The sequence below is a fragment of the Macrotis lagotis genome, chromosome 8 (genome assembly GCF_037893015.1).
Source record: "Macrotis lagotis isolate mMagLag1 chromosome 8, bilby.v1.9.chrom.fasta, whole genome shotgun sequence".
NCBI classification, from domain to species: Eukaryota; Metazoa; Chordata; class Mammalia; order Peramelemorphia; family Peramelidae; genus Macrotis; species Macrotis lagotis.
The window spans coordinates 135,717,788-135,743,317 of record NC_133665.1 but is presented as its reverse complement, the minus strand read 5'-3'; the positions used below and the strand labels follow the sequence as shown (position 1 = coordinate 135,743,317).

Below are 25,530 nucleotides of genomic sequence, written 5' to 3'. Positions count from 1 at the left end.
ATCATTTCATCTTGCCTGGGCTTCTTTTTTGTCATTTGCAAAATGAGTAAATTAGATTAAATTTTAAGGATTTCTTTGAAAATCTAATATACTGTGGTTCTTTTATAGTAGTGGGTTCATGGAACGATCTAGAACCTTAGCTATGGATGCTGCTGAGATTGTTATCACTATGGAGCAGAGCTAGTGAGGTCTTCATGACACAGAAGTGTTTGTTGTTTGTATTTTATTTTTTAGGTTTTTGCAAGGCAAATGGGGTTAAGTGGTTTGCCCAAGACCACAGAGCTAGTTAATTATTAAGTGTCTGAGGCCGGATTTGAACTCAGGCATTCAGTGCTCTATCCACTCACTGCGCCACCTAGCCACCCCTGTTTGTATTTTTAAAATAAATTTTTGTTGACCTAATTTGTTTTTTAAATCATCAAAATTTTCTTTGATATCCCTCATTACTCTTCCCAGAGAGCTCTATGTAACAAATATTTTTAAGTGAAAAAAGAAGAAAAAGTCAGTAAAATGAATCAATATAACAAAAGAAAGTCTGAAAATTTGTGCAGTATACTAAGTACAGGGACCCAATACCTGCACAGGTACAGGGAGGTGGTATCTTCTCCTATTTCTTCTTTGGACCTACATTTATTCTTTATAACTTTATAGTATTCACTTCTGATTTTTTATGATTATTTTTTCCATTTACATTGTTGTGGTCATTATGTTGTTTTCTTGGCTCTGCTTAATTTATTCTGCTTCAGTTCATAGAAATTTTTCCATACTTCTCTGTATTTATAATTGCTGTCGTTTCTGACAGTACAGCAGTATTCCATTTTATTCATGTACCACAGTTTAGGTACCCATTATCCAGTCAATATGCATCTACTCTGTACCTCTCTCCCAGGGTGATTGTGGGGATTAAATGAGACAATGTTTGTAAAAAAAACAAACAAAAAACAATTAATGCTTTGCCTGGCCCAGAAATAGGCCTCCTATCAGTGTTCATTCCCTTCCCCTTTTCCCACTTTCTTTGGCTGCGCTCCTTATGGTAGTTATAAATAATCTACTCTGCTGGGAACTTGCTTCTTATCAGTCACCTCTGGGTATAAACCTAGTATTGAAATCTGTTTCTGAGTCAATGGTTAGTCTTCTTATTTGCAGAATTCCACTCCTCTCAAGAATGTTTGTACTAATTCACAGATGCACTGACAGTGCATTGTTGTACCTATGCTCCCACAATACCCCCAATACTTAGTGCCCCTGTCTTTTGTCAGTTTTATCAATTTACAGGGTGTGAATATTTGCATTTTCCTCATTATTAATGATTCCAAGCATTCTTTCATAGGACTGTTAATAACTTTGTTGTTATTTTGAGGAATGTTTATATCCTTTGACCTTTTATCTATTGAGAAACTCTAATTTTATATATGTATATATATGCTTCTCTATACTTCTGTATATATACTGATTATTTAAAAACTTTAAAATCCTTATCAGAGAAATTTAATAGAAAGATTTTTTTTCCAATTGCAGAATGCTGAAATGTACAAACTGTCATCACAACACTTCCATGAGGCAGCTACTCGGCTGGAGGCCACAGTAAAGTAAGAATTTGCTTTTTGTTCCTTGGAAAACTTAGCATATATTTGTAAACATCTCATCCTGTTTTAAGTGAAAATGAAGTTGTTTCTACTGCTTAATCCAAGTTGTCTAGAAGTACACAGTTCACCATCTGCCATCATTCTTTGAACTTGGAAGTTACGATGGAAAGTGGTCCTCCTTAATTGACCACATGAACTCCTTCCTGTACCAGTTTATTGGCAACTTAAGGCATAGAATGAGTCAGAGCCCAAGACTTTAGTCAGGAGAAACCACTTTTCATGATCCTCAGGCCTTAGTCTCCATTGACCAAGGCTTTGCTCATAGTAATAGTGGAGAAGGGAAGGGAATGCTGGGCCAGCAATCCTCTCCTCCCTACTAGGAATCCTGGTGAAATGTAAAAGGGGTAGTGGAAGGTGATGAGAGTATCCATTGGCTTAGGGAATCAAATGATACCAGCAAAAAAAAAAGTTTGGAGATATCTAGAGCTAGGCCAGATGTGCAGTGGAGGCAAAGAGGAGGGAAGCAGTTTGATTTTGTTCCTTAGGTCCTGCAACACATCTGCTAATCTGTGAAAGTCTATTCTTCCCCATAAACTTATTCCATATGCTTCTTTGAGAGAGAAAAAGAGACTATCACAAAGGGACCTTGGTATAGATTTGGGAAAGAGAGAAGAATGATATCGCCCCCATGGAGATTTCAGAGTTTGTGATCAAATCAGTGACATTTTGACATTGATGGAACTTTAAATTTGGTGTAATTGAAGGGGGAAAAGATTCAAAAGGGTTCATATAATTAGGAGATAACAGAAACATTATAAAAAATGCTATTGATTAATAGCAGATGAAAGATTACTGGGGAAGTTTGAGTAGATGTACATAATCTGCATGTACCCAGGGGTATTTAACACATTTTGGGGGTGGACAGGGAAATGATTGTTCAGGATAGGAGATCCTGATAGGATAGATGATAGGAAGAAAGAAATTTTTATTCTCCAATCCCCCTCAAAACTGGGGTAGTAGCTTTAGTTTTGCTCCAACAAGTAATTTTTAAAAGATTGGGGGGAATGTTTCTAGAGGAGAGAAAAAAATGTCATTGGCAGTCACTCTTTAGTTTCAGACCTCTCCTGAAGCAATAGAAAGTTTAAAAATATATATTTCCAAATAGTTCAGCAATGATCAGGCAAGATGAACATTCCTGACATTTTCTTAGCTTGGTTTGATTGTTATAGATATAGATATTGGCAGTTATACATTAAAAAGCATATGAAAAGATTTGATCAAACCTTGCTCTCAGTGATTTTATAATAACTTTGGATATGAGTGCCCACAGATGGACAGATAGACAGTAAAAGTTATCAATAGAGGGAGATTGTGAAAGACCTTCCTTTGAGTACTGTTTTGCCTCTTTGTTGCGCACACGCGTGCACGCGCACGCACACACACACACACACACAGCCTATACCTTTAAGGACTAACTACTACTCATTTTATAGCTCTAGTCTTAATTTATCCAAAGACTGAGAAAAAGAGCCAGAGCATCTCCAGTCCAAAGGTTGGGAGGGAGCTTAGAAAGCTGTAGATCACGGAGACCACCAAGTGACACAATGGAATAATGTGATCACTAAGAAAATAGAGATACATAGAGACACAAGAGCTGCCAACAACAGAAGGATGCAGTGGCAGCAGATGCTGTATTCAACACTCTGTCATTCATTACCTACAAGAGATAGATAGGCTGAAAAAGCAAAAGAAGCGAAAAGGCCCAGGTGGCTTTTAAAAGAAAAAAAAATACCAGCCTATGACTGACATTCTCATTCAACCTGAAATCACACATATTGGCACTCCCCCTCCACCACAAACAACAAATTTTGACCTCTTGTAACTTGAGCTATCCTATTCTCCTGACATCATTAGCTTGATTTTGCTAGTAGACTTTCACACATACTTACACCTTCTGAAGGTGCTGTGTAGAAAATTATTTTTTAGGTGCATGTTAATAAAATTAAATTTCTGTTTTGAGAATTTTGTGATATATCTTGACATAACTGAAGATACTTTGGGGTACTTGAAAAGCTAGTCTTAGGATTTACTGCTCTAGAAAGAATAATGGACTGATCTGTTTTATCCTGAATGTAAGCTATCAAGAGGAAAGGGCACCTCAATGTTTGTTAAGCATCTGCCCTTTCTTGTTCCTTTCTCAAATGGTCTCCAAAACCTGCACCCTGAATCCTTTAACTACTTTAAGAATCCTGGAGCTACCTTAGGAATTCATACTTGGTCTAGAAAGCCCAGTTACTCTACTCTATAGGGTATGAATAGAATAAGGAAGATAAGGATAGGAATGAATCCTCTCTAAAGTCTCAGAAAATGATGGTATAGATGGAAAACCCTCCAAAGTCGTCCCTGAATGTTCCTGAGCTGTCAATGCTGGCTCCCTTTTCCTTATGCCAGGGTCCTTGGTCCCAGTATTCCTCAGAACTCCTGGATTTGCCATAGTTGCACTGGTATACTAGTGGATTCCCTACCATGCACTGAACCCACAGACTACTCTACCTGCTTTCCAGTGATCTTCTCTGCTTCTGTACTCTTCTTCCCATCATCCTCCTAATATCCAAATCCATTTCCTCTGCTTCCAGATTAATCTTTTGGAAACAGTTTTCCATATTACAATCTCCCTATCCACTTAACATTGTGCCTTTCATATTCTGGCCCACTTTTCCTTTCAAGATTTATGAACCACACCTTCCCCACTCGAATCCTTCACTTCCAATTAAATCGGTCTACTCGTCATCTTCTGAATTTTCCATTGGTTTTCCTACCTGGATTCCTTTACTCACACCTTGACTTTTGCTTAGTAACAAGGCCTTGCTTGAAGTACTGCCTCATCATGGATTCTTTCCTGAATTGTGATAACCCCCATCCTCTGGATTCTTACAGCACTTAGCTATACCACTAAGTTGATGTATTTAATATGAGCAAAATGAATATAAGAATCAAAAGAAATGCATCTTAGGGTTCATCAAATTACCACAGTTGTTTTTGTCTTTGTATACATATATGTGTGTGTATGTATGTATGTATATATATAATGTATACATATACATTATATATGTGTGTGTGTGTATATATGACCTGTGTCACAATTAGATTGTAAATCCCTTGAAGCCAGTGTAGACCATGATAATTTCTACATCTTTGCTTTTTCCATTCATTCTTATTCTGCTGTCTCTTCATATTTTGAAAATAACAATGGATTTCAGTATTGTATTTTTGTCTATATTTTAAAAGTTTTATTTCTGCCTTTTGTTTTTATGATAGTCATTTCTTGTTATTACCACATTCCTAGTGGCCTCTTCCTGGTAACAAAGAGAATGATGTTAAACAGCCTAATCTGATAGCATATACCACCTCTCTAAGAATAGGGATTAAATTTGTCTTTGGTTTTCCTAGACCAGGATGACCATGGGTTCTTGAAAGTTATGACAGCAAACTACAAACTCTCTTCAGTCCTTTCAGGCTGAAGAAACTTCAAGTATAAACTATGAAATGAATTTATTGAGGAGAGATTCAACAATGATTGTGGAGTGATTCATCAGGTGGCTGCCAGATTTTTTTCTCTCTTTGCCCTTAACTTTTTTAAAAAAGGAAAAAGAAAAGGGACTAAAAAAAAAAGAAATGGAACTTAGCTGGAGTTGGATGATTTCATATCCCAGTCTTCTTTCCATCCAAATTAGACTCAAATCACTGGGTTTTGCCCCCTCCCCTAGTAACTACTTTCCACTTCTATATTCTTTTCTTTATTTTAAAAAGGAAAACTGAGTTTTTGTTTATATCATTTTTTATATAATCTTCATTTCCAGACAGGTATTTCTCCTTCCCTACCCAGAAAATTATCCCTTACAACAAAAAATGAAAAAGAAGAAAAATGCACTTGAGCAAAACTAAGCAATATATACAAGTCTAACAGTACATAAAACATTCTTTCCATAAATCCCTTAGAAGTGCTTCAAAGGAGGAACACCAACATTTCCTCTTCTCTTCTTTGAGACTGGCCCTGATTGTTATAACTGTATGACATTTACTTTTGTGTTGTTGGATTTTCCATTTGCATTTGGTAATGCTATAAATGTTATTTTCCTGGTTCTGCTCAATTCACTTTGCACTAATTCATATAAATCTTCCCATGCTTCTAAATATTTCTGTAGTCATTGTTTCTTACAGCACAATCATTCCATTACATTTATGTGCCACACTTTGTTTAGCCACTCCCAAATTCAGTGGGTATCAATTTGATTTCCGGTTCTTTACTACCTCAAAAGCAGGTGGTTGGTACAGTGGATAGGATGTTAGTCCTAGGGTCAGGAAGACTCATCTTTCCTGAATTCAAATCTGACCTCAGATACTTAGTAATGTGACCCTAAGTCACTGCCCCCTATTTGTAAAATAAGCTGAAGAAGGAAATGGCAAAACTACTCCAGTAACTTTGTCAAGAAATCCCCAAATGGGGTCACAGAGTCAGATATCACTGAAACGATTGAACAACAGCAGCAACACTATCACTGAAAGTGCTGTTAGGAATATTTTTCATTATGTCGTAGATCTCCTTCTCTCATGCCTTCCCTTCACTTTCTCCCCTCACCCTGGGCCATTCAGACTTCATCAGATACAGATGAAAAGTAAAGCATGGGGAGACGTAAACAAACTAATGAAGATTGAAGTAAGCAGAAGTACAAAAATAATAGATACAGAGGCTACAACACTGTAAAGGGAAAGAACAACAGTAAAACAATGCTAATACTACAGAATTATAATGATCAATATTTACCCCAAAGAAGTGAGAGGAGAAGGTGCTTCCTCCCAGGTCTATGGAGAGGAAGGGGACCATCTGTTTGGAGCACTACATATAATGTGAGACTTTTCAATAGGTTCACTGTTTTGACTAAACTTTTACCTTTTTTACTAAATTTTTTGTACTTTTTAAAATTATTTATTATAAGGGATGACCATCTGAAAATGGAGATACTCTGGAAAATAATTCTAAATACAAAAAGAAAAAATATAAATAACTATTTAAAATCTTATTTTGCAGTAAGCCTAAAATGAAATTGCATCATTAAAAACACGAGAAGAGTACTTTTCACAACTTTTGCTGGGCGAGAAACTGGCTCCTTCCTGGTAGTCATTACAGTCCTGAATGTGGTAGGAAACTGAGCTGAGGAGAGAGTTCAGTCTGAACAAAGGTACAGTTGATGATTTCCAGCTGCTTATTGGCTATCCTATGGAAATCACTCAACATTCAACACATCCAACTGAACTCATCTTTACCCCTCAAACCCTCCCTTCTTCTAGCCTCCCTAGAGTGTTCCACCCTACCAACCTAGTTGTCATCCTCAACTCCTCACATGCTCTCATTCCCTCATGTTCAGTTTTGTTGCCAAGGCCTATCTATTTTACTGTCACAACATCTCTCCCATGTACCCCTTCTTTCCTTTGGCACATCCTCACACTTCATGACTAGACTTGCAGTAGGTGATGGGGAGCTCAAAAAGCTCTTCACTGGAGGCCTGGCACACTGTGGACACAGTGTCAATGCTTGTTCCCCTTCCCTTCCTCAAATCTCTTCCCACTTCCCAATCTGTCAGTCAACACTTGGTAAACTGAGAATACCAAGCGTTAATGCTGGGATTACCAAAAGAGGCAAAGAGTCTCTGCCCTTGAGGATCTTCTAATAGAAGACTCAAGCAAACAGACACACACAAAGTAAACTCTTGGTGGGATAAATGGGAAGTAATGAACAGGTGCAAGGCACTTGAAGGGGGAATTCTAGATCCTTAAAAGTCCAGAAGGTCAGTTAGGGCAGAGAAGAGGAGAGCATTCTGTCAGAAGGTGTGCTGACTCCTTGTCACCTCCAGGAGCAACCTTACAAAGGGCCTCTGGCTGCTCAACATGCTCTCTTCTATACAAGAACAGCGCATTGTCTCTCATCTCTTCATTCCAGTTGATTCTATCCAGTTTATCCTTCATGCAGATTGTTTGTATGGCATTTTTCACATGTGGTCTTTTCCCGCTAGACTGAGCGGGAGTGATCCTTTGCTCTTTCTGCCCCACCTCCCACCCCCAGCATTACCAAGTGCCCTGGCAGGCCCTTCAGGAATGTTTATTTACTGACTAATGATCTTTTGTTTCATATGGTATATTTTTTTCCTGGCCTTTGAAATGGTTTTAGAGGGAGTTGAATTTTCTGAAACCTTTACTTGGCCCTTCTTACCTAAAAGTTCCTCTACTCTTCTAGTCCTTTTAGATAATCTCTTCTCTTTTCTGGAATTCTTGTAACTATTGAAGATTTATTTTCTTCAGGAGTTTTATCCTTTGGTTATCTTAGCTCATGGTGTTTTTTTTTTCTATTGCATTAGGTGTTTTCTTATGCTTGCTCATGTCTCCAGTCTTATTTGTTGAAAGTATCTCACTCTCCCACTTCAATCCCCTACTATTTCTTCTCTGTAATTATTGGAGTTAACTGATCAGGACAGAAGCTAGAAGTGAATGGTGTGTTGTAACCAGGAGTGGTCCGTTTTCTGTCTGGAGCAGGGTATTTGGCAGTCTCTGATATCAGTGGTTTCTGGGGCCTTCCTTTTCAGTAAAGTCCTCTTTGGAACAGGTACTAAGTCCTTCTGCAAAGTAGGACTGGCAGTGATCTAAGGTTGCTAAGAACAGTACTTTATTGCTTTGGTTGACCTTATGGTTCTTTCCATTATTTATTTTTTCATCTAGCATTTCATTTCACTCAATATTTTTGAGACAGTTTTAAAATAGTACTTAACCTGAAGTCAATGAATATGTTTTTGTATTTTTACAATCTTTTTTATCACACAATTGATTTCCTTTTATAATCTTCCATTTAATATTATGCATTTAAAAATCTGAGGGATCCATAGACCTCACCAGACTGTCCAAGGACTCATTAGACACAAGAAAGGTTACAAACCTCTGTTTTAGAGGGAGTTAAGTTTGGCTGGAACTTTTTGTATTGCCATCTTCTTCAATGACAACAGCCCAGTTGGAGTTAAGGTCTCTTTTGGTGGCTACTGAGCTCACAAATCTTGGAAGTATTCCAGTCGGTAACCCTGCCCCCCCCACCCCTACCCCCACCCCACCCCTACTGACTCTGGGCCCCAAGAGGAATGAGGAGGCCCTTCTGTGCCTGGAACAGGCTTTGGGGGCTGAACTTTCAGGTGGGGGGCCCTACAGAGCAGCCTTGGGATCCAGCAAGTTTTCTCCCATATACAAACCAAATCAGGAGCAATTCAGAAATCATTTTGCTTAAAAACTCCTTCACAGAGTGATCTGTAGGACTAATTAATGATTGTAAATTGCTTTATAAGTAGTACTGTAAAACTGCCAACCAGTGGCAGCAGCAATATTTTTGGATTTTTCTTCCAAGGGTAGTAGAATATTTCCTCACAACATTTTTGAGCTAGCTAGTAAGACTAGAGAAATGGCAGAAGTTGGATTTTTTAGTATAAAGTCTAAAATACTGTAGGTTCTCAAGCCATATGATAAAAGCAAGAAGTACTTTTATCATACTACTGTTACTGTTTTAATTATTATAAATCCATACATTTGAACCATATTTTATAGTATACAAAGAGCTCCCAATTTTACAAGATTGGCAAACTAAGTAAAGCTCAGAGAGGATAGATGACTTACCAAGAATCTAGAAATCTAGGAGGAAAAAAAACAGAACTATGTCACTATGGGAGACCCTCCTGCCCTGCTTTGGGACCATCAGGCTTCTCTGATTCATTTAGTCTTGGGTGAAGCCCTGTGTAATATAACAGGTTATCTGAGAGTTCACCCAGGAAAATTGGTGCCTCTCTTCTGAATCACCAGAGAAGTAATAAATGGTACAGAAAGGAAAATGTGGAAAGCAAACAACGTTTTTGTAACCAGCTTCCAGAAGAACTGTATGTTTGAACCAGCTTCCAGAAGAATTGTGTGTTTGAAGAAATGAAAATTCAGTGTAACTGCACACACAGAAACAGCTACAACTACACAGCAGCAGGAATTGCTTGCATTTTCTGAAGGAAGAGATTAAGACCCCAGGGGACAGACTGTATTTACTGTGTCACATCTATTTTTTATGACAACTTTCAGTCCTCTTCCCCTGGGATGCATGTAGAGCCTGTCTCTACCTCTCATTGTCAGAAAACTTGTAGTACAGGTTACTGGCCACACAGTCATCTCTCTAAGAGGTTAAAACAATTGAGTTGGGGAAGGAAGTGATTAACCATTTCCTCTATCTTAGTAAACAGTGCCCCTGAGCTTTTGATCCAAGGTAGTTTCATTAATTTGTTCTCCACTAATATAGAAGTTGTGTTTATTTGACCTAGACTGAACCTTTACCCTTTTTCTCCCCTAGAAAGGACTTGAGTAAATGTAGGAGTTTGAGATTGGGGGAGGAGGGAGGGTCAGGAAGAAGGGATATGTGTGACCTACTTAAAAAAGAAGGCTATTTTCCAGTGTTTTAGCATTATTCATTTTGATTTAGCTAATATGCCATTTATTATACAATAGATAACTGTATAATTATCAATTATATAATCTAGCCTTGATATTAGTAAGAGCTGGGTTCAAGTTCTGTCTCTGAAATATGTGTGACCGTAGACAAATCAGAATGTCTCAGCATGATGCTAAACAACTTAAGATAAGTTGTAGATGCATTGCTAATCTTTATGTGGATAGTGATAAATTATAGTTGGTCACTCTGAACAACTTACTAAGCCCTTACTCTGAGGTCTGTGATACACATGCAAGCCAAAGCAAGTAAGCAAGGCTTCTGTATTCTGAAGGAGCTTATCATATGCTAAGACTACATAAAGGAGAGCAGTAAAAGTGAGGGGAAGATGTTCAGAGAAGCATGAGGTGGAGCGACCCAGAAAGTGATCTGGGCCTAGATTATGGGTGGGAAGATCACAAGCTTGATTGGAGGCAGCTTGGGGTCCTTTTACCAGGAAGATAGGGTCTCCGTACTAGGAGTTCCCTACCCAGTTGAAATCACAAGGTTCATTTGGAGAAAATGCTGAAGTACACACACTGCTTGTTCATTGAGGTAAAGATGTATAGATCACTGATATATTTGAGCTATGTCTCCCCTCCTCACACTTGAGCCAAACAGGACCTTGACCCTCTGGACATTCAACAGACATAATTACCACCGTTTTTTCTTTCCTGTGCTCACACCATTTTCTACTCTCATAATGTTTTTCCCCACACCTTCTGATGATTTAAAGCTAGTCTTTCTTAAATGCAAAGCTCAAGGACCACCTCTTTCAGATCAAAACTTTCCCTGATAAACCAATACTAAGAATGTCAGGTCTCAGTTGCTTTTTCAGATGGGCCAGACTCTCCATGCACCATCTGGGGTTTTCTTGGCAGAGATACTGGAGTGGTTCTTTCTTTCTCCAGCTCATTTTACAGATGAGGAAACTAAGGCAAACAGGGTGAAACAACTTGCCCGGGATCACCCAGCTAGTATGTGTCTTAAGACCAGATTTTGAACTCAGGTCCTCCTGACTTCAGACAGGTCAGTCTATCCACTGCACCTCCCAGCTGCCTCAAAACCAACTAAAATTTATCTAGTCTTACTATAATCTAGGGTTTGTACTGAAGGTTTTACAGTTATGATCTCATTTGTTCATCACAATAGCCCTGGAGGAAGGGTGCTTTTATTATCATCCCCATTTTACAGATGAGGAAACCAAGGCAGACAGCAATTAAGTGACTTACTCTGAGTCACACAACTAATGAGTGTCTGAGGGTGAATTTGAACTCAGGTCTCTCTGACTCAGGGCCCAGGTCTCTATGCAGTTCCATCTGCCCAGTCAGAAGTGATTCTTCCCTCTCTTGAACTCTTGCATTATCCCTTGTGTCTCTTCATTTTTATTCTCTCCTCTCTATTAGTTGTTTGTGTACATCCTAACCCTTCTACTTCACTTCAGGCCAGGAATGCTGGGTTGTTCACCTCTGTATCACACTCACTTCTGAGCAGGATAGATACCCAATAGATGTTCACTAAAGTGACTTGAAAAATAGCATTTTAAATGTGTCATTCAGACAGCTCCCCTAGTTAGTATGAATTAGCAGGGCTTTTTCTTACCTCTCTTCTCTGCCTCTTTTGGCCTTTCCAGAAGGAGATTTCTTATGCGGAAGTTTTCCAAAATGTGATTCAGACTGATTGGCATGACTCTTGAAGAGGTGGACGAATCAGGAGGTCATTTCTAAGCTAATTTCATCACAGCTGGAGCTGATTTGGAGCACTTTGGGAAAAGAGAAGGGGCAGCAATCATGAAATGCGGTGGAAGAACCCAGGACAAAAAGTCTCTGAAAAAGTTTCTGGTTCTTCCTCTGCAGTGATGCTGCCCCTGCCCTACAGAAGGAGAGCACTCATCTTTGTGTTGGACTTGTGGGGTCACCATTTGGAAAGAGGAAGAACTTGCCTTGCCTCGGCAGAGGAGCTCCCTGCTCCTGTCTGCAGTTCAGGGACCCTTCGGGGCAGGTGGAGACAGCGAAGCACCCTCTCCTCCTGCAGGGCAGTCTTCTTGCATGCAGCCCTCACTTCTCTCCCTTCTGATTCCCTGGAGTAGAATTCCTTTGACTGCTGCCATATTCCCTAGGCTTCCTGCTCAAATGGCATTCTCCTTTCCTGTGCTACCTTCTCCAGATGCAATCTCAGCTGGGAGGTCTCTGTCTCTTCAAAGGGCAGGCAAATCATTATTATAGCTTTGCCCTTTAGAAACTGAACCCCATTTCCCTCATGGAAATGTCTTCAGGACTAGTAGGCAGGCTGTTTACTGACTGACTTCCTGGGGATTTCTGGAGCTTTCTCTGGTGGGTTTTCACCCTCATACTTGATGTGACCCAGGCCGATGGCAGGCATTCTTCTATCAGTGATGTCAGTGCAGCCAGGTAGAGTTTTGAGGAAACAGAAGTACCTGGAAAATCAGTCAATAAATAATGGTATATCCCTAAGAGAACCACATAACTAGGTATCTGGAAGGGCCAAAATAGAAGGGAAAAGGGGGCAGGGGTGTAGTTGAAAACACTGATCTAAAAAAAACCAGGCAGCTGAGGCTAGTCATATCCCTGCTACTTAACTTTTGGTATGATCTTGGACAAGTCACTTCCTCTATCAAATGAGTTTTAAAAGATGCTTTCCAGTGTTTTCATGATTGCTTATCATCTCAGGGAGGACAGAAAGGGAAGAGGAATGAAGAGAGTTTGGCACTCAAAATTTAAAAAAACCAAATGTTATAGATTGTTAACAATAGAGATGAGATTTGAACCCAGCTGTTTTCCTGCTCCCAAATCTAGCACTTTTTCCTCTACATCAAATTGCCTCTTAGATGGATAGAAACATTGTTACAATGACTGAATAAAACACGATAGAATCAGTCTCAGAAAGCTTCATTAAAGAGGTTGAGTTTTGAGCTTCTCTGAGAAGGTAAAGGAAATTTCCTGCCAAATGAGGGAGGGGCAAGTACAAGGACTCTTAAGTGAAGTGCATATAGGGTTGTACAACCCTGTATTTAACTAAAAAGAGAGTGTAAACCAGGATGAGATGAGAGCAGTTGAGGAGTGTGTGAGGTAAGTTCCACAACTGGTGGAAAATCCTGAAGCACATGATTGATAATATTGATTTGAGAAACAATTGGGGGCCCACTGTAGACTTCTGACCATATAATGATATGTATTTATCCCTGCTGCTATAAGTGAAAGGGAGATTGAAAGAGAGGAGAAAAACTAGTCTGGATAGCTCCTGAAGAAGTCCAAATATGTGAAATCTGAAGGAGTCCAAATATGTGGAATTTGGTCTTAGAAGTAAAATTTTTTGCTCTAGAAATTGATAAAAGGAAGATTCAAAACTATATTTAGAATCTGGTGCAGTGTGGTTCTATTATAAAGCCTTCCTCTTGGTTGTCCCTGGTTATCTACAGGGAAACTTCAGAAAACCTGTATAACTGTGGGAGAATATGCTAAGATTGTCCTTCATGGTTCAAAGAACACTTTAAGGCAGGGTAATGGCAAAACCCAATTTCTACCCCTACCTTTGAAAGCTGCTAATCACTGGATAGTTATATATGGACAGATTGTATCTCAATCCAGGGCAGAAAAATGATCTTTAGTAGGTATTAGGTACATTTTAACTAATTTATTTGGTATAAATTAACAACACCAAGACAGTATATTGAGAAAATGTTTTGCCAGCTCTCTTCCTTCTGAGCTATGTGACCTTAGTCAAGTCACTTCATTTCTCTAGACTTCAGCTTCTCCTTAAAAAATAAGAGCATTGGACTAGAAGATCTTTCAAGTCACTTTTATCTCTAAAATTCTGCAGTATGATTTTCTGTGCCAGGCTTCAAAGCACAAGAGCACATGGCAGCCTAAGAGGGAAGCCTACTTCAATGTTCTGCCATTGCTAAGGCCTTATTAGAGCACATTGAACCTCAATTATTCAGGAGCTGCCTGTTCAATTTTCCCTTGTTCTTTGACTGCCTGTCCACAGGCCATTTTACTTTGACTAGCTGGGAAGATAATGGGAGAAGAAAGCAGCCAGTTTGGCAGGTGTGTTAAAATGATTGAGCAGGGAAGAAGTTGCAACTTCATTGGACAAAATGAAGTTTAGAGATCATTTGTTTTCTTTTTTTTAAAAATTTATTTTTGAACTGAAACACAAAAAGATGAAGAAAAAAATTTACATATATACCATACAGTAGTAAAAGAGGATTTAATATAAAACTATGAATTACCATTTTACACTATTTCCTTTTTTTGAAAAATGATGTAATAAATACTACACATCATTTTCAAAACTACTCTGCTTTTCTGTGCTTCCTTCTAAGTTCTATTGTCTCTGCTGTGTACTTCCCTCTTCACCTTCCCTCCTCACCTCACTCTAGAAAAGGCTACCATTAGACACAAATATATAAAATCAAACTATACATACTTCTACATATCAGTTTTTCCCCTCTGGAGGTGGACAGCATCTTCCTTCATCAGTCCTTTAAAATTGATTTGTGTATAATATTCAAACTGACTCAGTTGTTCAAAGTTGTTCTTAGAACAATATTGCTATTACTTTAATACAGTATTCTCTTGGTTCTCTTCATTTCACTCTTCATTTTTTCATATAAGTCTTTCCTTATTTTTCTAAAATCAACCAGCTCATCATTTCTTATTGCATAGTAGCATTCCATCACTATCACACCCCACAACTTGTTTAGCCATTCCCCAACTAATGGCCATCCCCTCAATTTATAGTTCTTTGCTAACAAATAAAGAGTTGATATAAATACTTAGAACCTCTTTCTTTTCCTTTTTCTCTTAATCACCTTGGGAAAAAAAACCACTGGGTCAAAGGGTATGCACAAATTTACAACTCTTGGTTATTATTACAGATTGCTCTCCATAATATTTGGATTAGTTCACAGTTACCCTAACAGTGAATTAGTATCACAATTTTTTCTCATCCCCTCCAACATTTGTTGCTTTCCTCTTCTATTGTTTCAACCAATCTGATAAGTAAGATTGATAATTAATATCATCTTGTAGGATGATATCTCAGAATTTTAATTGGCATTTCTCCAATCCATGATGATCTTTTTTTTAGGGGTTTTTTTTTTGCAAGGCAAATGGGGTTAAGTGGCTTGCCCAAGGCCACACAGCTAGGTAATTATTAAGTGTCTGAGACCGAATTTGAACCCAGGTACTCATGACTCCAGGGCCAGTGCTTTATACACTGCGCCACCTAGCCATCCCCAATCCATGATGATCTTAAGCATTTTTCATATGACTCTAGTTTTGATTTCTTCATCAAAAAACTGCCTTTCATATTTTTTACCATTTATCAAATGGTGAATTCTTATGAATTTGACAAAATTCTTTTGATATTTGAATTATGAAACATTTTATCTTAGAAACTAATTATAAAAATTGCCCCCCAATCATTTATTTGTTTTCAGTTATACAAATTCCCACTCTCACCATTAGTAATCAGTCAACAAGTGACTATTCATTATTTGTCTTGAAGTTATATACTAAGATTATGATGTGGAAACATTGGTGATTAGGTAACAGTTTTTCAGAATCATAGATTTAGTATTTAGAAATGAGAAAAATCTTGGGTGGTGGAAATGACTTACCCAAAGACACACCAAGTAAAGAACAGAGCTGGGATTTCAAATCAAGTGTCCTTTGTACTATCATGCTCTGGGTAATGCAGGGCTAGATGATTTCCTAGCTCCCTTCTAGCTATCTGGCTCTCACTTGAGTGATGGGTAACAAATAGAAAGGGAATGGATATAAATCACAGAATGAATGTACTATAGATCTTGAGAACTTCTTGACTGTGAAGGTTGTGAGACACTGGAATGTACTTCTGAGGGAAATTATAGTCTCCTTTCCTTTTGAAATTTTTCAAAAAAAGATGCCTTCAGTTCACCATTATATCAGCCTCAAGGTCATAAACAATAAAAGTACTATGGCTGCTTCACTATTTTTGCTTCTGCCTGCCCTGGCTGACTGTTAGACCAAGAAACACCTAGCAAAGTAAGTATGAAGAAGCCAGTTCAGAAGCTGGAACGTGATCTTGTTACTCCCTGGTGGCAACAGTTATTATATGAAGGCACTTAGACCTTAAGCCTTGATTCTAATTGCTGCATTCCTGTTTCCCCATCTTAATCTTAATTTACCCCATTTAAAAGAGGATTCAAGGTGTGGTGACCTGGATCTGCCCCCACTTCCAGTCTACCAGGTTAGTCAGCTCTGCATCTCACTAATCAGTCCCAGAGGCAGCAGCAGGTGCATAAAAGGGGCAGCCTCCCCATCTACAAGCTGGGCTCCAGCCTGTTCTTGGTGCTCAGAGATCCATGACCCAAACTGGGCTTAGAGAAGACAACTTGCTAATCCCCTCTACACGACAGAGAATAAAATGGCATTTCATTCCAAGCTCTGTTAATGCGCTCGCTCCAGGGATAAAGCAGGAGTCCCAAAAGGCAGCGGCCGGGGCTCTTTCCCTTTTGTGCCGCCTTTGTCTTCCTTTGAGTGTTACATTTAGATTAGCTTCTGGGGATTAAATGTTATTACCATGGAAGAATCTATTTTTTTCATCAGTAAAGAGGTTACAGCTTAGTTCTGATGTCTTCAGATTTATCTTCTAAAGTGTTGTCATCTTTTATATATCCCTCCTTTTAAAAAAAAAATCATTTGTATTTAAAATGTGATCAGAGAAAGCCTCGATTGGCTTGAGTGAATCTTCAAAGTGGGCAGGTGATTGTACCTGTAGCTGATGAAAATCTGTTCCAGGGACTCCCGTGTGTTTTCTGGCAGTTGAGTCTAGGTGAGTACTGGTGACTTCACCTGTCGTCTCATGCTTGAATGTACACATGCAGGTCCATTTTGAAAGGGAAATGCTGCAGAGGGGGATTAGGAAGTTGTTATCTAGAAGATAGAATTGCTCTGGAGCTGAGTAATTTCTCTCAGCTCTCATTAGGGTCTGCTGAGCACACTGTTCTCTCAAGCTGGCAGGGCCCTTGTGACATGGCCCACCCCACTGGCAGGCTTCAAGGCAGCACCTGCCACTGTGGAGGATGGAGAGACACACCCTGCTAGCAATCACTCACTCCTCTATCCAGGAAAGCTTTCCAGAAAAGATTCTTCCTGGGAGATTTATTCCATATGGAAAATTCCACTGAAGAGCATTCAGTTTAATGAACCTAAGATCTTTAAATTTAATGGAGACAAATATCTAGAGTGATTACATTAAGAGAACCTGACAAATGGTAAGTATTCCCCCAGTCTTTGTACCAAAGGGAGAATGACATGTTTTCAAAATCAACTCTGCACATGGGATACTTAGCAAGCTTGGACAACCATAACCATCAGCACTAAAAAGCAGCAAACCAAAGATGGGTACCTCTGGTTTAGACTCCCTTGTCTGCCCCAAGATAACTCTGATTTAGACTCCCCTCTCTATCCCAAGGTAGCCCATCTGGACCAAAGTTAGTCTGCTTTGTAGTTAGAGGTTTTTGAATTTTTGAAAGAAGAATCTGTTGGAAATTAAGGTGGTCCAGGAGAGCCAAGAAGGATTTTGCAGAAATGGAGCTGATTTTTTTTAGAAATAGAGTCAATTTAAGGGTCCCAAGACTTCTCTGATGATAGCCATATGGGCCTAGGCTAAATCAGTTTCTTTGCAACCTTTATCCAGAACCCTTGACTTGTCCTAAATCAACCTGACACAGGGGCATCTTGTAAAAGGGAACCACTGCAAGGACCTTTCAATTTAGCAGCTGTAAACTTCCAAACTCCTGGCATATCATCATCTCCCTGGATCTTTTCACTTTTCTACAAAATATCACTAATTACCAGAGCTACTTACTTGGTCCCTTTGGGGGGTCTCCTTTAGGAAAAATAAAAGGTTTCACCATTAGAAGCTCTAAAGGCATCCAAGTTTATAACATATAAAGCAAAGTAGAAATCTTCCCTCAACATCCCCAACAAGTCTTTTTCTACTTCCCCTCTCCCCGCTTCATGTATTAACTCTTTTTTTGGTCCCTTTCCCCCCTTCTTAGGCTTACACAGCATAAACAGTCATCCTCGTCAACATCAAAAAGGCAGTACTGTAATTGAGCCAGCCCCCTTGCAGGCATGGTCCTACACTCTTCTTCTCTTTTTTAGGTTTTTTTTTTTTTTTTTGCAAGGCAAATGGGGTTAAGTGGCTTGCCCAAGGCCACACAGCTAGGTCATTATTAAGTATCTAAGGCTGGATTTGAACTCAGGTCCTCCTGACTCCAGGGCTGGTGCTCTATTCACTGTGCCACCTAGCTGCCCCGCCCTACACTCTTCTAAGGGGTGGCATGGTTCATGTTGTCTAGTAGTAGGGTGAAACTTTTAAGTTTGTGAGGTTTAATCCCAGCTGCATTACCTGCTTGCTGTCTTGGGAAAATTGATTCACCAAAGATCTGTGCGTTTTCTTCCCCATCTCATTTTTTGTTCTATCCACTTGTGAGCAGAAGGAGGGCCAGTGACCTGCTGCTTCTGTCTGAAACCTTGGCTTGTTTTGTGGCCCATGGCCAGCAGGTTGATAGCTTCGTTATGTGATATCCTGTTTTTGACTCAGAGGGAAGCAGTGTGGAGTAATAAAAACAACACTGCCTTGGCATTTGAAATCCCAGATTCAAACCCTAGGTCTGCTACTTAATTCAGTAATGAGGCAGTTCCCCTTCTTGCATCTGTTTCCACATCTGTAAAATAAGGTCATGCTAAATATTGTTGAAGTGAGTTTCAATGCTAAATTTTAACATTCTAATTATTATCATACTTAACTTTTGATAGTATCCTCTTGACAAAAACTAGAGAAAATTGAAAAATAGGTAGAATTTACCTTCAGACATTTCCAATTCTTATTATCCTCATGCTGCCCTCTAGCCAGAGGGCCCATCTTTTATTGCTCCTAGTTTACTGAAAGTACCTACACAGAGACCAGCTCATAGTGCCTCATGGTCCAAATTACCATTTCTTCTTCACTCCCATCAGAACCTGACCTTATCTCAAAGTGTTTTAAGGAAGTTTTTAAAGCTCTTTCAAAATGTAAGTTATTATATTGCCATTGTTCCCTAATTATTCTGATGAAAACAGATCTGGTTTAAAAACTAATTTGCACTAAGGCTGAAGTGATTGATAACCCTCCCAGAGTTAACTACTTAAAAAAAAAAAAAGAGGAACCTGGAGAGTATTCCAAAAGACTGAATCCCAAGTATTGCATTTTCAGAAAGCGAGTTAAATCTGATGGTGAAAAGATAATTATCAGTTTCCCTTATATCATTCCACATATGTGATTTTTTTTTAAGTCCTTGAACCTTAGAGTCAGGAAGACCTGAAGTGTAGTTCTGGTCATGCCTCAAGCTGGCTGTGTGACCTTGAACAAGTCTCTTCTCACTGGGCCTCTAGTTCTCTCCTCTGTTGAATAAAGGGTTGGCCTAGCTGATCTCCAAAGGCCCTTCTAGCATCGATATTCTGTTTTAAATACTTTACAAATCCGTCTATGTGTAATAATAGTGAATCTGATCCGACCAGTGAATAAACAATTGCCAGAGAAGAAGCAGCTCACCTTGGGGAAAGAGGCGCTTAACCCAGTTGTTCACTGGGGAAGTCGACGCAGCTCACGGATTCTAGAGCTCAAAATGGCTCCCTAGTGGCAGGAAGAAGTCATTGTCTTTTTCCAAGGTGAGCAGTTCATTTCCACCCCATCAGTAGGGTCAGGTCCATCAATAACTACACTGTGCCATAAGCCCTGAGTGAATAGCATTGATCAACAGCTCCATAAGAAGTCAGCCTAGTCCTTCCTTCCTTCCTTCCTTCCTTCCTTCCTTCCTTCCTTCCTTCAGGAGAGTACTCTGCAGACATTAACTCATTCCGGCACTGCAGCATCCACCCTCCACCTTGGCACTGGAGTCTAGAGGATGCCCTGCACTTGGCCTCTGCCCTAGTGCCTCTGCGCAGGAGCACCAGGAGAAGACAACCCAGAAAGATTGGGGCTGCAGTCATCAGGAAACTTGCCCCCTCCTGCAACAACAGATACATTTGGAAAGTCAGCAGCAAAAATGCCTGGAAAGCCTCTTGCTACCAGTTGAATTTAATGACCCATTTGCTAATTAGCTGCCCAAAGCAAAGCTGAGGTAACACACCTAACAATCTGGTCATTAATTCAGCAACAACTGTTTTCAAGGGCAGCATTTCTGTTTTGAGCTGTAATTGTATGCCAGCATTCAGAGTGAGTTCTGTGTTCTGTATGCATGAGCTGCCTTTTATCCTTTTCTGAAAGGAGAACTGTTCAACTTGAAATGGGTCAGGGAGATTAGAGTGGGAGTAGGGGGAAAGCCTGGTGGGGTGGAAGCAATACCAGACTGAAGTCAGGAGGACCAGGTTCTGCCCCAACCCTACCACCAGAGAGCTGGGTGGCTTTGGACCTCTGGTCTTGATTTCCTTGTCTTTAGGAGGAGCAGTTTAAACTAGAAAATCCAGAAAGCTAACAGGTGCAGGTAGAGCATGCAGAGAGCATTGGAGTTCCAAGACTTCAGCTCCACATTCTCTTTCTGACCCTCTGTGCTGCTCTTTAACAAGCCCTCCAGCCTCTGAGCCTCAGTTTCTTCATCTCTCAGTAGAGATTAGATGAGGTTATCTCCAAAATCTCTTCTAGCTCTAAGATTTAAGTACTCATGTGAGTAGTTTCATTTCTATATCCTCTGAGATGGGAAAGCCATTAATTCTAAACCAGTGATTTCCAGCTGTCCTGATAAAGCACACCTGCTATGTAACCTTCTACTAAATCATTGGCTTCTCTGAGCCCAAGTTTTTTCATTTCTAAAATGGGGGGGACAGGGGGTGTTAACATTATTTAAGATATTAAGTTAAGATATTGATCTTAAGAGGATCAAATAAGAATATATTTTTTCAACTTCCGATGGGCACAATTGTGATTTTCTTTATTTACTCCTCTTACCCTTTTCTTAACTAACACTCATCATGACCCTTAATGGTTTTCACTTTCTCTCAGTAGCATCAGTGATCATTTGAGCCCACCCAGCTAGTTAAATAAGTATTGTGGCTTGACTTTTTCAAGGTTACAGAATATCCAGTATTTGGGGGGGGGGTAATCAGAAGAGCCATGTAAAATCAGCCTAAACAAAAGACTTGAAAGAAATTGGCCTGGGCCAAGAGAAATCAGATTATACACAAGGACATATTCTATTGTAGGAGCAGCTGTGTGTGTGTGTGTGTGTGTGTGGATATATCTTTTATATATAAATATATACAGAGAGATACACTTCTGCCAATTTGAGGGAAGTCAGTGTCTGAAAGAAGATATCAATAGGCTAGAAGTATCAGTCACATTTTACAAAATGTTTTATTAATCGATGACTTGTTTTCATATCACAGTTCTTTCTGGATTTGTCTCCTCTCCACATGAACACAATCATCCCTAACTGTATTGAGATACCTCCCTTGTATTAAACAAAAACAAAGAAGCAAAATCAGCCCCATCTGCTACTAAGAATATATGCAGGATTCCAACACTAATCTTACTTGACTTCCAAAAGATTGGAGACATATTGCATAGAATGATGGGTCAGATTTAATAAATATATCTAGCAAACCCATCACTTAGAGGTCAATAATCAACTGTTTGGGGAAAAAAATTGCAAATAGGTAAATGCTCATAAATGAACAAGTTAGCATATGAATGTAATAATACAAACAGGAAGATTTCAGAGAAACATAGGAATACTTTTGCCAAATGCAAACCCTGGAATGCTTCAGCCATGCACCTCCTTTCTTGGATTCATGTGCTTTTGAATGAAGCTGGAGGGAGACTTTGAATGGAATTTGGAACACAAAGTAGTTCTGCCTATCCCCATTCTCTAATAGCAGCTGAGCCCTCCCTGCAGCCAGGGAAACTCCCGAACTGTTTGATTACAGATGCACTGTCCTCTTGTCTGTCCTTAAACCTTCTGAGGTGCCACCTCCTCCCCACTCATCCATCTGAGGGAGCCCTACATTTAATTCATTGAAAAAGTGGAGACTTCTCAGAGAGAATTCCCGCTTCCTTCCTCCTCCTCTCACATATCTCACATCACTCACATCTTCTCACGCTTTTTCCTCCTTTGCTCCACTTTGAGATGAAGTAGCCCTTCTCTTTACCAGGACTGACCTGTCTATATATCCTCTTCAAGATCCTTTCACACTCACTGTCTCTTTCTCTCTCTCTCTCTCTCTCTCTCTCTCTCTCTCTCTCTCTCTCTCTCTCTCTCGCAGGTTTTCTCTGTTTTCATCTCACTCTTTGTCTTCAACCTCTCCCTATCAGCTGACTCCTTTTCAGATATATCCATGTCTTCCCAACTAAAATAAATCCACATGCTACCAAACCATTTCCATTAGTAATTTTCCTATATATCTTTCATCCCCTTTATAGCTAAAGTTGTCTCTTCTCATTCTGCCAATTGGCTTCTGACCTCATCATTCAAGAGAAGCTACCCTTTCTAGATTTAGCAATTTCTCAATAATCACCCTTCCTAAAAATGAATGAATGAATGAATGAAAGAAATGATCACCTTTCTTTACCTCCAATTCATCTGAAATTATTTACAGCCTTCTGCTCTTGAGTACTCTTTCCTCTCTGGGTTTTTGTGACTCTGCTGTCTCCTAGTTCTCCTCCTCTGAGGAGTCTGACTACTCCTCAGTCTCCTTTGCTGCTTTATCTCTCTCACACTTAATCCCCAAGGCTCTGTCTAGGCCTCTTCTCTTTTTATTCTGTCTTTCCCTTTGTGATTTCATCTGCTCATTCAATTATAATTTTTTTAGGCTATGATTTGAAAAGTCTCTAAATCCAGCCCCAATTTCTCTCCCAAGTCATAATCCCCACATCAGCAATAGCTTTTTGGATCTCTCAGACTGAGTATCTTATAAGCATCAAACTCATCTTGTCCAAAGTAGAACTCATTTTCTTCCTCCCCCCCAAAAATCTTAATTATTACAACCAAGGGCTCCACCACCATCCCATCACTTAGACCTATACCTTCTATGTTCTCTGACTTCTTCACTCCACATCTTCAGTCTGTTGCCAAATCTTACCTTTTTTATATTACATTTTCCCTACAAATCTGCGCTGCACTCTTGCACTCTCACTTTCATTCATACCTTTTCTCATTTTCTTTGGCCTAGATTATCACAATAGCCTCCAATCTTTCCATATCGTAGTCCATTCTCCACTCAGTGATCCAAATGATTCTTTTCCCAACCAAGCCTAGGCCTCACCATGGCACTGCTAGCTTGTGGAACTCTAGAAAAAGTTATCCCTTTACAGTCTGTTACACTTGTTCTCCACAATCACAGTGACCCACTCCTTGCTGTTGCTCCCACAGGACGCTCCACCTTCCCCATCTGTGGACCTGCGCCCCAGCAGGTTCCTAGGCCCGGTACATTGTGGTGGCCTCTTTCTTGTCTCTCTCTAGCTTTCATTTAAGGCATCCTGGTGGGGAAAGAAGTGAAGCCTTGGAGTCAGAAGAGGTCAAATCCCATCTGAGATATCTGACCCTGAAGGACAAACCACCACCACAATAGACTTAGTAAGTGACCCTGGTCAAGCCACTTCCCCTCCTTGCAGCAGCTTCCCCAACTGTAAAGTGGGGACAACAAGAGCCCTGACCCCCCAGAGCTGCTCTGAGGGTCGAATGAGAGATGGTATTGAAAACACAGAGTCAGCGCTTCTAAAGGCTCTTTCCCTGCCTTAAAGTTTGCTCCAATCCCATTTTGTTAAGGAGACCTTTCCCAGTCCCAGCTTCTAGAACTTCCTCCACTAAAATGATATTCTGCAGCTCTGTGGAGAGCTGAGATGGGCCTAGGTATGGGCCTGTTGTTTCCTTGAGGGCCAGAACTGCTTTTGCCTTTGGAGTTTGACACAGTGCTTGGTCACTTAATTAGAGCTGCTCACTGGCATGGTTACAGATTAACGGAAACAGAATCAAGAGAACAATTTAGGGGCAACTAGGTAGGTGGCGCAGTGGATAGAGCACTGGCCCTGGAGTCAGGAGTACCTGAGTGCAAATTCGGCCTCAGACACTTAATAATTACCTAGCTATGGGGCGGCTAGGTGGCATAGTGGATAAAGCACCGGCCTTGGAGTCAGGAGTACCTGGTTTCAAATCCTGTCTCAGACAATAATTGCCTAGCTGTGTGGCCTTGGGCAAGCCACTTAACCCCACTGCCTTGCAAAAACCTAAAAAAAAAAAAATTACATAGTGATCACAAAAATATAAAGCAAAAATTTTTAGTCATCAGAATTTTGTATCCTTGACATAACTAATCAGAAAACTGATGTTTAAGTGTATCTCCTTCCCTTCAGCAAAGTGATAGGTGCAGAATGAGACATGCATTACTAAGCATGAACAGTTTGTTGCTTTGGTTTGCTGAATTAGTCTTTGTTCTAGTAAGGAATTTTTTGAGGATGGAAGACCAGGGATATCATTGGAAATTATAGCAATATTTTAAAAGCACCAAGGGCTTTTTTTCTCAGCACATGAATCTATTTAAATAAATCCTCCAGTAAAATGAAATCCTGGAGCTGATAGGTGCAATTGGCAAAAATATCTGAGTTTCTTAACTGGGTCTAAGAGCTTATTTATAGAAAAAGTTTTTTTGTTTGAAAAACTATAGAAAAAAAGCTTTTTTAGGAAAAAGGAATTTCTTTGTCTCTCCTGCTTCTCCCCTCTCCCATAGGATTCTCTGTATCTTCTTTGTTTTGATTGTTCCTTATTACTGTTCTTTGCTCATTTGTAGTCTGTGTCATGAACACTAACTGTGGGAGTGACCCTAGAGCTCTGTACTAGGCCCTCTTCTCTTTTCTCTGCATATTCTCTCATTTGGTGACCTTTCAGGATTCATCCCATCCCATGGGTTCAATTAGTAATAAGAAAAATAAGAATAGCTAGCATTTTATATAGCACTTTTAGGTTTGCAGAGCATTTTACTTGTATTCTGTCCTCTGATCCTTACAACCTCCATCTCGAGAACAACTCCCAAATCTATCTATCCTTAGCGTTTCTCCTAATCTTCGATCCTCCATAACAGTTTGTCTGTTGGACATTTCAAACCTCTATTATGTAGGCAATGCAAGTGAATTTATATCACAAAAGCCTTGACATACAATATCTCATTTGGTTCTCAAGCCTTATGTGGTAGTTGCTATATTTATCCACAATTTACAAAAGAGCAAACTGAGGCACAGAAAAATTAAGTGATTTATTCCATGTTACACAGGCTTTAAGTGTCTGAGGCAGGAGGCTAACTTAGATTTTCCTGACTCCCAAGTCCAGCACTCTCTCATTTGACTGCT

At 39.7% G+C, this 25,530-nt stretch overlaps 1 protein-coding gene across 2 annotated transcripts in view; it reads left to right on the top strand.

Annotated features, from left to right (window-relative positions):
* LOC141496190 (MICOS complex subunit Mic25-like) overlaps window positions 1-25,530 on the top strand; it is a 211,304-nt gene that overhangs the window by 148,755 nt on the left and 37,019 nt on the right. For both annotated transcript variants that reach the window (XM_074198441.1, XM_074198442.1), the window contains one exon: window positions 1,519-1,589. In XM_074198441.1, coding sequence (XP_074054542.1) covers window positions 1,519-1,589 — 71 coding nt within the window. The remainder of the gene's footprint in view (window positions 1-1,518; window positions 1,590-25,530) is intronic.